Below are 14,051 nucleotides of genomic sequence, written 5' to 3' on the forward strand. Positions count from 1 at the left end.
TCTACAGGTCAGTACACCACTGTACAGAGACAGATGTGATGTCTACAGGTCAGTACACCACTGTACAGAGAGACAGATGTGATGTCTACAGGTCAGTACACCACTGTACAGAGAGACAGATGTGGTGTCTACAGGTCAGTACACCACTGTACAGAGACAGATGTGATGTCTACAGGTCAGTACACCACTGTACAGAGAGACAGATGTGATGTCTACAGGTCAGTACACCACTGTACAGAGATGGTATGCATGTCAATTAGCAGATACAGCTGCAAAACACACACACACACACACACACACACACACACACACACACACACACACACACACACACACACACACACACACACACACACACACACACACACACACACACACACAGAGAGACAGACACACACACACACACAGACACACAGACACACACACACACACAGAGAGAGAGAGAGAGAGACCGACACACACAGAGAGAGACAGACACACAGAGACAGACAGACACAGAAACACACACACATGCACGTACAGCCCCTGGGCGCTTGCTTATTAACATGCAGTGTTAATTAGGCCTAACTTGTTTTCCACCAACAGAACACACGTCTGCATAACATACTCCATCCACAGACGTTTACCCAGCAGCCATCTACTCCCCAAAAACACCTGGCTTCCAAATTAGACAGCAATGAAAAACACTGAGAAGATTTGCGAGAAACACTTGAGAGGGAAAGAAGCCCAAGCAAGTAACTGGCACTGGCATGATATTACTGGCATACAGCTGTTTTAAAAGCTAAAATAAACATGGGGTCTTCAAACACCAGAAAATATGATATTAATCACAACCAAATGAACAGATGAGAAAAACAGTGTGCCAGATTTCAGTACAGCAAAGCACCTTGGGGCAGCGATAGACCTACATCTCTCTGTAGTGATACAGTATATTCCTGGTCCTTGGAAAGAAAAGACCTCCCCAGTGTGACAGGAAGACAGCTGTGGTATTAACCCATACACTGCTGACCTATAAAGACCTTCCACACAAACACATCCCATTTGTACCAATAAATCCCCCTCATTCTACCGACTGATCATTTCACTGTAAGGAGGTACATAGGAGCCTGCTGTGCCAGGCAGCTGGCAGGCAGCAGTCAGTTCTGCAGCAGCCAGGTGAAGCCAAAGCAAGAGGGGGAAATCAAAGATCCAGGGCCATTCAGATTACTTAAATACATCTATTTATTAGAGCATGTAGGGATCAACCAGGTTTCTACTAGTCCTATATCACTAGCTGGGCCCTAGTAGAGAGAGAGAGAGAGAGGGAGAGAGAGTAGAGAGAGAGTAGAGAGAGAGTAGAGAGAGAGAATAGAAAAGAGAGAATAGAGAGAGAAGAGATAGAGTATAGAGAATAGAGAGAGTATAGAGAGAGAAGAGAGAATAGAGAGAGTAGAGAGAGAGAGAGGGAGAGAGACAGTATAGAGAGAGGAGTAGAGAGAGTAGAGAGAGAGTAGAGAGAGTAGAGAGTAGAGAGAGAGAATAGAGTAGAGAGAGAATAGAGAGAGTAGAGAGAGAGAATAGAGTAGAGAGAGAATAGAGAGAGTAGAGAGTAGAGAGAGAGAATAGAGTAGAGAGAGAATAGAGAGAATAGAGAGACTAGAGAGTAGAGAGAGTAGAGAGAGAGAGAGAAGAGAGTAGAGAAGAGAGTAGAGAGAGAGTAGAGAGTAGAGCGAGAGTAGAGAGAGAGAGAGTAGAGAGAGAACAGAGAGAGAGTAGAGAGAGAATAGAGTAGAGAGAGAATAGAGTAGAGGGTAGAGAAAGAGTAGAGAGTAGAGAAAGAGTAGAGAGAGTAGAATAGAGAGAGAATAGAGTAGAGAGAGAATAGAGAGAGAATAGAAAAGAGAGAATAGAAAAGAGAGAAGAGAATAGAAAGTAGAGAACTGTGACTTTCACTATGAATGACATTTAGTCGTGGGCAGGACGTTAGGTGCTGACAGCCGACACGCATCACTCTATAATTGGAATCCCAGGAGGAACGGGGGCGAAAGGGGAGCTGGAACCAGTGACAGGGATTGATAGGTGTGGCAGCCTGACATTTGGGCTTCCCACTTCCTGTTATAGTCCTGGGGGGTCAGTGGGAATATAATTTCAGCAGTGTTCATTCATTTGTTCTGCTGCTGATGAGAAAATCTGCCCACTCAGCTCCACACAATCAGGCCCCAGTGGTACACACCACAGGTCATTTTGTCCAACCTATGTTTTTGATTTACGATGCATATCACTAGCTACATCATTAAATAAATAATTCAAATGAAACAGTAGTGGATATTAACATGTCATCCATTGGTTAAATACATGATCAAATAAAGACCTCAATACCAACAGACCTTGTACCAGTTGTACTAAACTTCCAACCACTTTCTCCACATTTCCAGTCAAGCTATAAAAAGACATGTTGACAACTTTTCTTCAGAGCATATTTCACCCTGCAACGCTGTCACCGTGCGGCGCCTGGCTTGGCCTACAAGTGTCTCTCCATGTCTTCTCCGACCATTGAAAACACTTCACACAAAGCAACAAACTTGACATTTCCACAACAGGGACGCGGGCGCTAGGCTGATTTATCAGAAGGCATGATGATGAGGAGCGTGTGGTGGGCCGTGTGCTCTGCGCGCCACAGTGGAGCTAATTAGAGAAGTGTTTGGGTGAGTGCCGCCATGCTGCAGACGGATCTCACGTTAGGAGATAGAGTGGGGGGTTAGTGCTGACAGGGACCGCCCTGGGAACACTTGTTAGAGTCTGGGAAGAAATAGAAGCCAACAGCATCACATGGCTGGCAAGGAGAGGGAGAGAGAGAGACGAGAGGGAAAGAGGGAGAGACAAAGAGGGAGAGAGAGAGGGATGGGAGAGAGGGAGAGAGAGAGAGGGAGAGAGATGGGAGAGAGAGGGAGGGAGAGAGAGGGAGGGATGAGAGGGAGAGAGAGAGAGAGAGACGTGGACGTCCACAGACAGGGCTGGCTAGCAGAGTCTAGCCTGTTTAAACTGCAACTAGGCCAATTCATTTCCATTTCTAAATATGATGTAGGGTTCACATGCCTATCAAGATACACTTATTTTTTTACAAAAGTTAGTCCTGAAACTTTCACAACTACATTTGTTATGAAACTTTGCATTTAAATATGTCATTTGATTTCTTCACAATTTAGTATTTTAGCAAGGGGCTACTGAAATACTCAGAAATAATCAATAACTCTGCACAAATTATGTAAAGTAAGAACAAGTGACTGACTACAGAATTTCTGTCCAACATACAACCTGGTATAACCTACTATCAGCTAGATCCAAATGGACACAGAGCTGTCCTACTTCCTCTTCATAATTATAGCAGCTCGCGAATGACAGACAACATTCAACCCTTATCAAAAAACCATCTCTCTTCCTCGTGAGTTTGATTCAGGATTCCACCCCTTTTCCCCAATCAAAGGACTTCTAGCTCAAATCCTGAGGCCGAAAAAAAGTTATCCCGACATAAATCGGTTTAGAATGATCGTTTGCTTGAGCAACCAGTGGAATTTATTAGAGAAAACCATTTCTCCGGTTGCTGAACCATTTGATAGACCTCATTTAACTGTTTTTACACAACGTTGCTCTTTGATATTGGTTCTAGGCTGAGGACTTAAGGCATCTATTAAATTCCAGTCCTCTACAAAGCCAAAATAGTGCTGTTGGACACATTTCATTATGTGTGTGTGTGTAGCAAATCAAATGTTATTTGTCACACGCGCCGAATAAAACAGATGAAATGCTTACTTACAATCAACTAACCAACAATGCAGTTAAGAAAAAACATTAAAATACATAAAAATATAAATAAAAACACAAGAAAAATAAATAAATAAAAATATTTTTTAAATGCAATAATTTAATTATATATGCAATAATTTAATTATATAATAAATTCAATTACAAATAATACAATTTTAAAAGTAACAATTAATTAAAGAGCAGCAGAAAAATAACAATAGCAAGACTATATACAGGGGGTACCAGTACTGAATCAATGTGCGGGAGCACCGGATAGTCAAGGTAATTGAGGTAATATGTACATGTAGGTAGAGTTATTAAAGTGACTATGCATTGATAATAAACAGAGAGTAACAGCAGCGTAAAAGTGTGTGTTTGTGTGTGGGGGGGCTGGAGTCTTATGGCTTGGGGGTAGAAGCTGTTTAGAAGCCTCTTGGACCTAGACTTAGCACTCCGGTACCGCTTGCCGTGCGGTAGCAGAGAGAACAGTCTATGACTAGGGTGGCTGGAGTCTTTGACAATTTTTAGGACCTTCCTCTGACACCGCCTGATATAGCGGTGCTGGATAGCAGGAAGCTGGGCCCCAGTGATGTACTGGGCCGTACACACTACCCTCTGTTGTGCCTTGCGGTCGGAAGCCGAGCAGTTGCCATACCAGGCAGTGATGAAACCAGTCAGGATGCTCTCGATGGTGCAGCTGTAGAACCTTTTGAGGATCTGAGGACCCATGCCAAATCTTTTCAGTCTCCTGAGGGGGAATATGTTTTGTCGTGCCCTCTTAACAACTGTCATGGTGTGTTTGGACCATGTTAGTTTATTGGTGATGTGGACACCAAGGAACTTGAAGCTCTCCATCTGCTCCACTACAGCCCCGTCAATGAGAATGGGGGCGTGCTCGATCCTCCTTTTCCTGTAGTCCACAATCATCTCCTTTGTCTTGATCATGTTGAGGGAGAGGTTGTTGTCCTGGAACCACACGGCCAGGTCTCAGACCTCCTTCCTATAGGCGGTCTCATCATTGTCAGTGATCAAACTTAATGGTTTGCCAACCCACACCAATTTGCATACCGCCCCAACAGATCCACAGATGATACAATCTCTGTTGTACTCCATACTGCCTTTTCACACCTGGACAAAAGGAACACCTATGTACGTACTGTGGGGACGATGTCATCAATGTACTTATTGATGAAGCCAATGACTGATGTGGTGTACTCCTCAATGCCATCGGAGGAATCCCGGAACATATTCCAGTCTGTGCTAGTAAAACAGTCCTGTAGTTTAGCATCTGCTTCATCTGACCACTTTTTATTGACCGAGTCACTGGTGCTTCCTGATTTAGTTTTTATTTGTAAGCAGGAATCAGGAGGATAAAATTATGGTCAGATTTGCCAAAAGGAGGGCGAGGGAGAGCTTTGTACACGTCTCTGTGTGTGGAGTAAAGGTGGTCTAGAGTTTTTTTCCCCTCTTGTTGCACATTTAACATGCTGGTGGAAATGAGGTAAAACGGATTTGAGTTTTCCTGCATTAAAGTCCCCGGCCACTAGGAGCGCCGCCTCTGGGTGAGCGTTTTCCTGTTTAATTATGGCCATATACAGCGCATTGAGTGCGGTCTTAGTGCCAGCATTGATTTGTGGTGGTATGTAGACAGCTATGAAAAATACAGATGAAAACTATCTTTGTAAATAGTGTGGTCTACAGTTTATCTTGAGATACTCTACCTCAGGCGAGCAAAACCTTGAGGCTTCCTTAGATTTTGCGCACCAGCTGTTGTTTACAAATATACATAGCCCGCCACCCCTTGTCTTACCAGAAGCCGCTGTTCTATCCTGCCGGAAAAGTTTAAAACCCGCCAGCTGTATGTTGTTCATGTCGTCGTTCAGCCACGACTTGTGAAACATAAGATATTACAGTTTTTAATGTCCCGTTGGTAGGATATACGTGATCGTAGTTCGTCTATTTTATTATCGCTTGATTGTACGTTGGCTAATAGGACCAATGGTAAAGGTAGATTACCCTCTCGGCGTCTGATCCTAAAAAGGCACCCGGATCTTCGTCCACGATACCGCAGTCTTACTCCTGCGAATGACGGGAAATCCTTCCCGTCTGACTCGTTGAACAAAAGGTATTCTTTCAGTATGCGGTGAGTAATCACTGTCATGACATCTAGAAGCTCTTTTCGGTCATAAGACACAGTGGCAGAAACATTATGTACAAAATACATACAATAACGTGAAAAAACATACACAATAGCACACTTGGTTACAGGATCGTAAAACAGCAGCCATCTCCTTCGTGTAGATGTGTGTGCTGTGTGTGTGTGTGCGTGTGCGTGTGTGTGTGTGTGTGCGTGCTAGACCTGTGTGTGTGTGTGTGTGTGTGTGTGTGTGTGTGTGTGTGTGTGTGTGTGCGTGCGTGTTAGACCTGTCCATACCTAGAGTTGCAGCAGAGTAGCAGCATGTCCCTGTTGCTGCAGAGGACCTGAAGGAGAACCAGGAAGGCCTTGGCTCTGATGACAGAGGACGGGCTCTCCAGGGAACGCATTATCTTCACCACAAAGTCCTGTAATGACAGACAAACACTCCATTAAAGGGAGAGTTCACTGTTTTGGCATTATGATACAATTCATTTGATTATCATTGCTACCTACATCAACAAAAAATGCTAGCCAGAAGATTCTGGAATTTCCATTAAAAAAAGCCACATTTAAAAATGGTTTGGATGAAACAACACACAAGGGTAAGTCAGAACTATCCCTTAAAGACATGCTCAACTGTAATGTAGTCAAGTGGGGTTAGCTAAGCCTTAGCTGACCAGCAGAGCCAGCTATAGTGTTGACCTGACACTGAGCTACACTGAGTCTTAGCTGACCAGTAGAGACAGCTATAGTGTTGACCTGACACTGAGCTACACTGAGTCTTAGCTGACCAGCAGAGACAGCTATAGTGTTGACCTGACACTGAGCTACACTGAGTCTTAGCTGACCAGTAGAGCCAGCTATAGTGTTGACCTGACACTGAGCTACACTGAGTCTTAGCTGACCAGTAGAGCCAGCTATAGTGTTGACCTGACACTGAGCTACACTGAGTCTTAGCTGACCAGTAGAGCCAGCTATAGTGTTGACCTGACACTGAGCTACACTGAGTCTTAGCTGACCAGTAGAGCCAGCTATAGTGTTGATCTGACACTGAGCTACACTGAGTCTTAGCTGACCAGCAGAGACAGCTATAGTGTTGACCTGACACTGACCTACACTGAGTCTTAGCTGACCAGTAGAGACAGCTATAGTGTTGACCTGACACTGAGCTACACTGAGTCTTAGCTGACCAGTAGAGCCAGCTATAGTGTTGACCTGACACTGAGCTACACTGAGTCTTAGCTGACCAGTAGAGCCAGCTATAGTGTTGATCTGACACTGAGCTACACTGAGTCTTAGCTGACCAGCAGAGACAGCTATAGTGTTGACCTGACACTGAGCTACACTGAGTCTTAGCTGACCAGCAGAGCCAGCTATAGTGTTGACCTGACACTGAGCTACACTGAGTCTTAGCTGACCAGTAGAGACAGCTATAGTGTTGACCTGATACTGAGCTACACTGAGTCTTAGCTGACCAGCAGAGCCAGCTATAGTGTTGACCTGACACTGAGCTACACTGAGTCTTAGCTGACCAGTAGAGACAGCTATAGTGTTGACCTGACACTGAGCTACACTGAGTCTTAGCTGACCAGCAGAGACAGCTATAGTGTTGACCTGACACTGAGCTACACTGAGTCTTAGCTGACCAGTAGAGCCAGCTATAGTGTTGACCTGACACTGAGCTACACTGAGTCTTAGCTGACCAGTAGAGCCAGCTATAGTGTTGACCTGACACTGAGCTACACTGAGTCTTAGCTGACCAGTAGAGCCAGCTATAGTGTTGACCTGACACTGAGCTACACTGAGTCTTAGCTGACCAGTAGAGCCAGCTATAGTGTTGATCTGACACTGAGCTACACTGAGTTTTAGCTGACCAGCAGAGACAGCTATAGTGTTGACCTGACACTGACCTACACTGAGTCTTAGCTGACCAGTAGAGACAGCTATAGTGTTGACCTGACACTGAGCTACACTGAGTCTTAGCTGACCAGTAGAGCCAGCTATAGTGTTGACCTGACACTGAGCTACACTGAGTCTTAGCTGACCAGTAGAGCCAGCTATAGTGTTGATCTGACACTGAGCTACACTGAGTCTTAGCTGACCAGCAGAGACAGCTATAGTGTTGACCTGACACTGAGCTACACTGAGTCTTAGCTGACCAGCAGAGCCAGCTATAGTGTTGACCTGACACTGAGCTACACTGAGTCTTAGCTGACCAGTAGAGACAGCTATAGTGTTGACCTGATACTGAGCTACACTGAGTCTTAGCTGACCAGTAGAGCCAGCTATAGTGTTGACCTGACACTGAGCTACACTGAGTCTTAGCTGACCAGTAGAGACAGCTATAGTGTTGACCTGACACTGAGCTACACTGAGTCTTAGCTGACCAGCAGAGACAGCTATAGTGTTGACCTGACACTGAGCTACACTGAGTCTTAGCTGACCAGTAGAGCCAGCTATAGTGTTGACCTGACACTGAGCTACACTGAGTCTTAGCTGACCAGCAGAGCCAGCTATAGTGTTGACCTGATACTGAGCTACACTGAGTCTTAGCTGACCAGTAGAGCCAGCTATAGTGTTGACCTGACACTGAGCTACACTGAGTCTTAGCTGACCAGCAGAGACAGCTATAGTGTTGACCTGACACTGAGCTACACTGAGTCTTAGCTGACCAGTAGAGACAGCTATAGTGTTGACCTGACACTGAGCTACACTGAGTCTTAGCTGACCAGTAGAGACAGCTATAGTGTTGACCTGACACTGAGCTACACTGAGTCTTAGCTGACCAGTAGAGACAGCTATAGTGTTGACCTGATACTGAGCTACACTGAGTCTTAGCTGACCAGTAGAGCCAGCTATAGTGTTGACCTGACACTGAGCTACACTGAGTCTTAGCTGACCAGTAGAGACAGCTATAGTGTTGACCTGACACTGAGCTACACTGAGTCTTAGCTGACCAGTAGAGACAGCTATAGTGTTGACCTGACACTGAGCTACACTGAGTCTTAGCTGACCAGTAGAGCCAGCTATAGTGTTGACCTGACACTGAGCTACACTGAGTCTTAGCTGACCCGTAGAGCCAGCTATAGTGTTGACCTGACACTGAGCTACACTGAGTCTTAGCTGACCAGTAGAGACAGCTATAGTGTTGACCTGACACTGAGCTACACTGAGTCTTAGCTGACCAGTAGAGCCAGCTATAGTGTTGACCTGACACTGAGCTACACTGAGTCTTAGCTGACCAGTAGAGCCAGCTATAGTGTTGACCTGACACTGAGCTACACTGAGTCTTAGCTGACCCGTAGAGCCAGCTATAGTGTTGACCTGACACTGAGCTACACTGAGTCTTAGCTGACCAGTAGAGACAGCTATAGTGTTGACCTGACACTGAGCTACACTGAGTCTTAGCTGACCAGCAGAGACAGCTATAGTGTTGACCTGACACTGAGCTACACTGAGTCTTAGCTGACCAGTAGAGACAGCTATAGTGTTGACCTGACACTGAGCTACACTGAGTCTTAGCTGACCCGTAGAGCCAGCTATAGTGTTGACCTGACACTGAGCTACACTGAGTCTTAGCTAACCAGTAGAGACAGCTATAGTGTTGACCTGACACTGAGCTACACTGAGTCTTAGCTGACCAGTAGAGCCAGCTATAGTGTTGACCTGACACTGAGCTACACTAACCTGGAGGGCTCCCTGTGGGCTGCTACAGGTGTTATCACTTACACTGTCTGGAAGGTGCTGGGAGGGTGGAAACGACAGCCTCTCCAAAACAATACACTTATCATAAAACCATAGGTTAATAGGACTAATTGGCTCAACGCTATTTACTGGGCAGCAAATTAGTCAGAATTGATTAACTTTCACAATCAGGAGGAAAATGGAAAAGGACAGCAGAAGTAAGACAGACATGAACACTCCTAAATACTGTGATTAAATACTGGCTGTTGTTGTGTGTGAGCAGTTGAGTTAATTCATTTCAAAAGCCTCTGGTCTACCCTGCTGCATAAACTGTAATTACATCAACAGTATTCCAAGCTGCACTAGAAGATTGTTGCAGCTCCTTACCCAATTAGTGGAGTTGCTTAGAGATTCATTGAAATAAAAAATGTATGCAAAGACAATGCATGAATAAACAAGGCTTTCCGGACTTCTATTTGTCAAGGGAATTAATGAGGAAAACGTATAGCATTTTATAATTGGTGCAAAGGTGACGCAGTAAGTTGTATGCACTCAAAGACTTGTTTTCCCAAGTTACATTGGAAATGTACATGTAGATGAATTCAGGTCAAACTAAATGACCAGTGGTAATCTCACAGAACCTTGAAGGCAGCGATGTACAGTACCTTCTTAAATCACTTTCACCGGCTCATTCTCCAATTGATTACCACTTCAGATAATGCAGGATGTGTAGCATTATTAAAGTAGCATGTTTCATTTCAGCCAAATTGGTTCTCCTTCCGTTCATTTGTGTCTATAGGAACTTTACAGGGAGGGAGGGCCTTGTTTGTGCATTAACACACCTGCTGCTATTACGAAACAGTACTGCCCCTCTTAGTGGAGAATCCTGAAAGCAAGATGAATATTTAAAGATAATCATCAGTAGGAATAAGGCATGTTTGTTCAAGTCTCAGTGACTGGGAGTCAAGTCAACCTCAGGAAATAAGAGAATTCCTCTCTTTGAAGAAAATGATTCTCTCCCATCCCAGTTGGTGAGGCCCTGAGACAAACTAGACATCACATGCAGACAAATCTTTCTCTTTCTTATCTGCATCTTATCTGGCTTTGGCTGCATGTGTTCCGTTGGGAGAGATTTATATTCCATTATTTGTTCATACTTACAACTAACCCTAACTGGGCCAGAGGATTAAAGATAGAGGGAGATGGAGAGGAGAGAGGAGAAGAAGAGGAGAGGAGATGGGATTCATCTCCTGTGTTGGCTGGAACTAGCAGCACAAGTCGATAATGGCCAATTATCTGTAAGAGGTTAGGGAGAGGGCGGCGGTGCCGGGCCAGATGAGATGTTTAGTGCTGAAGAAGATGGCACAGGGCTGAAACACGTCCACTCAGAGACAACACCAAACCCATACAGCTATGGCACGGGCCACACTCCTAGCCTCACAGTGACAGTTGAATGAAGGAGGGGCTAGAGTTGTGCTTTCATTTTCTGCGCCTCAAATGGCACCCTATTCCCTAAGGTGCACTACCTTTGTCCAGGGCCCATAGGGTCAAAAGTAGTGCACTATTTTATTTTTAACCTTTATTTAACTAGACAAGTCAGTTAAAAACAAATTCTTATTTACAATGACGGCCTACACCGGCCAAACCCGTACGACGCTGGGCCAATCGTGCACCGTCCTATGTGACTCCTAATCACGGCCGGTTGTGATACAGTTGGATTCGAACCAGGGTCTGTAGTGACGCGTCTAGCACTGAGATGCAGTGCCTTAGACCACTGCGCCACTCAGGAGCCATGTAGGGAATATGTGTGTTTAACAAGGTGTTACACTACAGTATCCTACATACCCGCTCCTGGACTAGTCTGTGTAGCTGGGCGTGGGCCCCTGACGCCAGCATGGCAGAGAACATGGTGAGTATGTGCTGCTGGACACGGCTGATCCCCGACACCAGGCTGGCTAAGATGGCTGGCAGCCCCACCTTGTCAATCACACTCTGGAAGGCACTGGCTGAGAGGCGGGTGATTCTGCACAGGGCCTGTATGAAGTTAATAAGACAGGAAGGCCTCAATCATTATCAAGTTCACGTTCAAACACATCTGGCTTCTAAAAGTGGCTGAAGTGCCGGATAGGCAGGGTTTGCACATTTGGGACTACAGCATTGGTTTCTTTGGGCCAGACAAAGTCAATCAAGAAACAGTTTAAATAGGAACCTAGGTCTGGTATCAAGATATTAGTCCCAATGCAGGTTATATACATGGATGTAATCCATCCAGTGGTATTTCATCAGTACACACAGTATCTCTAATTCAATCACAAATGAAAGTAAAATATTGAAGTGAGTGAGTGAGTTCAGGCTTCCCTGGTTAGTGTATTGTGTGTGGTGTTTGTACTCACTGAGATGGCGCTGACGCGTAGTGAGTCGACGCTGGAGTGTGTGAACAGGTACCAGAGCATGGGGCCTATCTCCCCGGTGATGAAGCCCTGGGCGTAGTGAGACGCCGGGGTACACACGTTCTCCACCATCTTACACACCATGTGGTTCACAACCACCTCCTCCTAAAGACACACACACAGACAGACATACACACACGGATGAACCCAACACACACACAGTACAATACAATGGAATGCCCAAGATAATTTAGCTAGGCTAAATAAAACACAATTATGAATCCTACAAGAACCTGAAGGTCACACCTCAAAGAAAAGCAAACAATTAGCGAGTAACAATTTGATTTACACAAATCATTACAATGGCTGACATGTGAAGTGGTTCATTACCTACACGATGGGCTATGAACGAGGAAAGATTTATTCTGAGAGAAACACCATTTCAGTGAAATAGGGGCACGCTAATGAAATACTGAAAAGATGATCGGAATGGGTTTTTCAATGCATCCATTATATACCACACATCCATTATATACCACGCATCCATTATATACCACGCATCCATTATATACCACGCATCCATTATATACCACGCATCCATTATATACCGCGCATCCATTATATACCGCGCATCCATTATATACCGCGCATCCATTATATACCACGCATCCATTATATACTGCGCATCCATTATATACCGCGCATCCATTATATACCACGCATCCATTATATACCACGCATCCATTATATACCACGCATCCATTCTATACCACACATCCATTATATACCACGCATCCATTATATACCGAGCATCCATTATATACCGAGCATCCATTATATACCGAGCATCCATTATATACCGCGCATCCATTATATACCGCGCATCCATTATATACCACGCATTATATACCGCGCATCCATTATATACCACGCATCCATTATATACCACGCATTATATACCGCGCATCCATTATATACCGCACATCCATTATATACCGCGCATCCATTATATACCGCGCATCCATTATATACCGCGCATCCATTATATACCGCGCATCCATTATATACCGAGCATCCATTATATACCACACATCCATTATATACCGCGCATCCATTATATACCACGCATCCATTATATACCACACATCCATTATATACCGCGCATCCATTATATACCACGCATCCATTATATACCGCGCATCCATTATATACCACGCATCCATTATATACCGAGCATCCATTATATACCGAGCATCCATTATATACCACGCATCCATTATATACCACGCATCCATTATATACCGCGCATCCATTATATACCGCGCATCCATTATATACCACACATTATATACCATCCATTATATACCACACATCCATTATATACCGAGCATCCATTATACCACACATCCATTATATACCGCGCATCCATTATATACCACGCATCCATTATATACCACGCATCCATTATATACCGCGCATCCATTATATACCACGCATCCATTATATACCACGCATCCATTATATACCACGCATCCATTATATACCGAGCATCCATTATATACCAAGCATCCATTATATACCGCGCATCCATTATATACCACGCATCCATTATATATCACACATCCATTATATACCACACATTATATACCATCCATTATATACCACACATCCATTATATACCACGCATCCATTATATATCACACATCCATTATATACCACACATTATATACCATCCATTATATACCACACATCCATTATATACCGCGCATCCATTATATACCACGCATCCATTATATACCGCGCATCCATGATATACCGCACATCCATTATATACCGCGCATCCATTATATACCGCGCATCCATTATATACCGAGCATCCATTATATACCACGCATCCATTATATACCGCGCATCCATTATATACCGCGCATCCATTATATACCGAGCATCCATTATATACCGCGCATCCATTATATACCGCGCATCCATTATATACCGCGCATCCATTATATACCGCGCATCCATTATATACCGCGCATCCATTATATACCGCACAT

The 14,051-nt window shown here is 44.5% G+C and overlaps 1 protein-coding gene across 1 annotated transcript in view; it reads right to left on the reverse strand.

The window, feature by feature from the left end:
* ulk4 (unc-51 like kinase 4) overlaps positions 1-14,051 on the reverse strand; it is a 186,465-nt gene that overhangs the window by 137,299 nt on the left and 35,115 nt on the right. Inside the window, exons 20-22 of the mRNA XM_071396224.1 lie at positions 11,998-12,159; positions 11,450-11,638; positions 6,218-6,345 (exon numbers count right to left, since the gene is read on the reverse strand). Of these exons, the coding sequence (XP_071252325.1) occupies positions 6,218-6,345; positions 11,450-11,638; positions 11,998-12,159 (479 nt within the window). The remainder of the gene's footprint in view (positions 1-6,217; positions 6,346-11,449; positions 11,639-11,997; positions 12,160-14,051) is intronic.

This window comes from Salvelinus alpinus, chromosome 4, assembly GCF_045679555.1.
Source record: "Salvelinus alpinus chromosome 4, SLU_Salpinus.1, whole genome shotgun sequence".
Taxonomy (NCBI): Eukaryota; Metazoa; Chordata; class Actinopteri; order Salmoniformes; family Salmonidae; genus Salvelinus; species Salvelinus alpinus.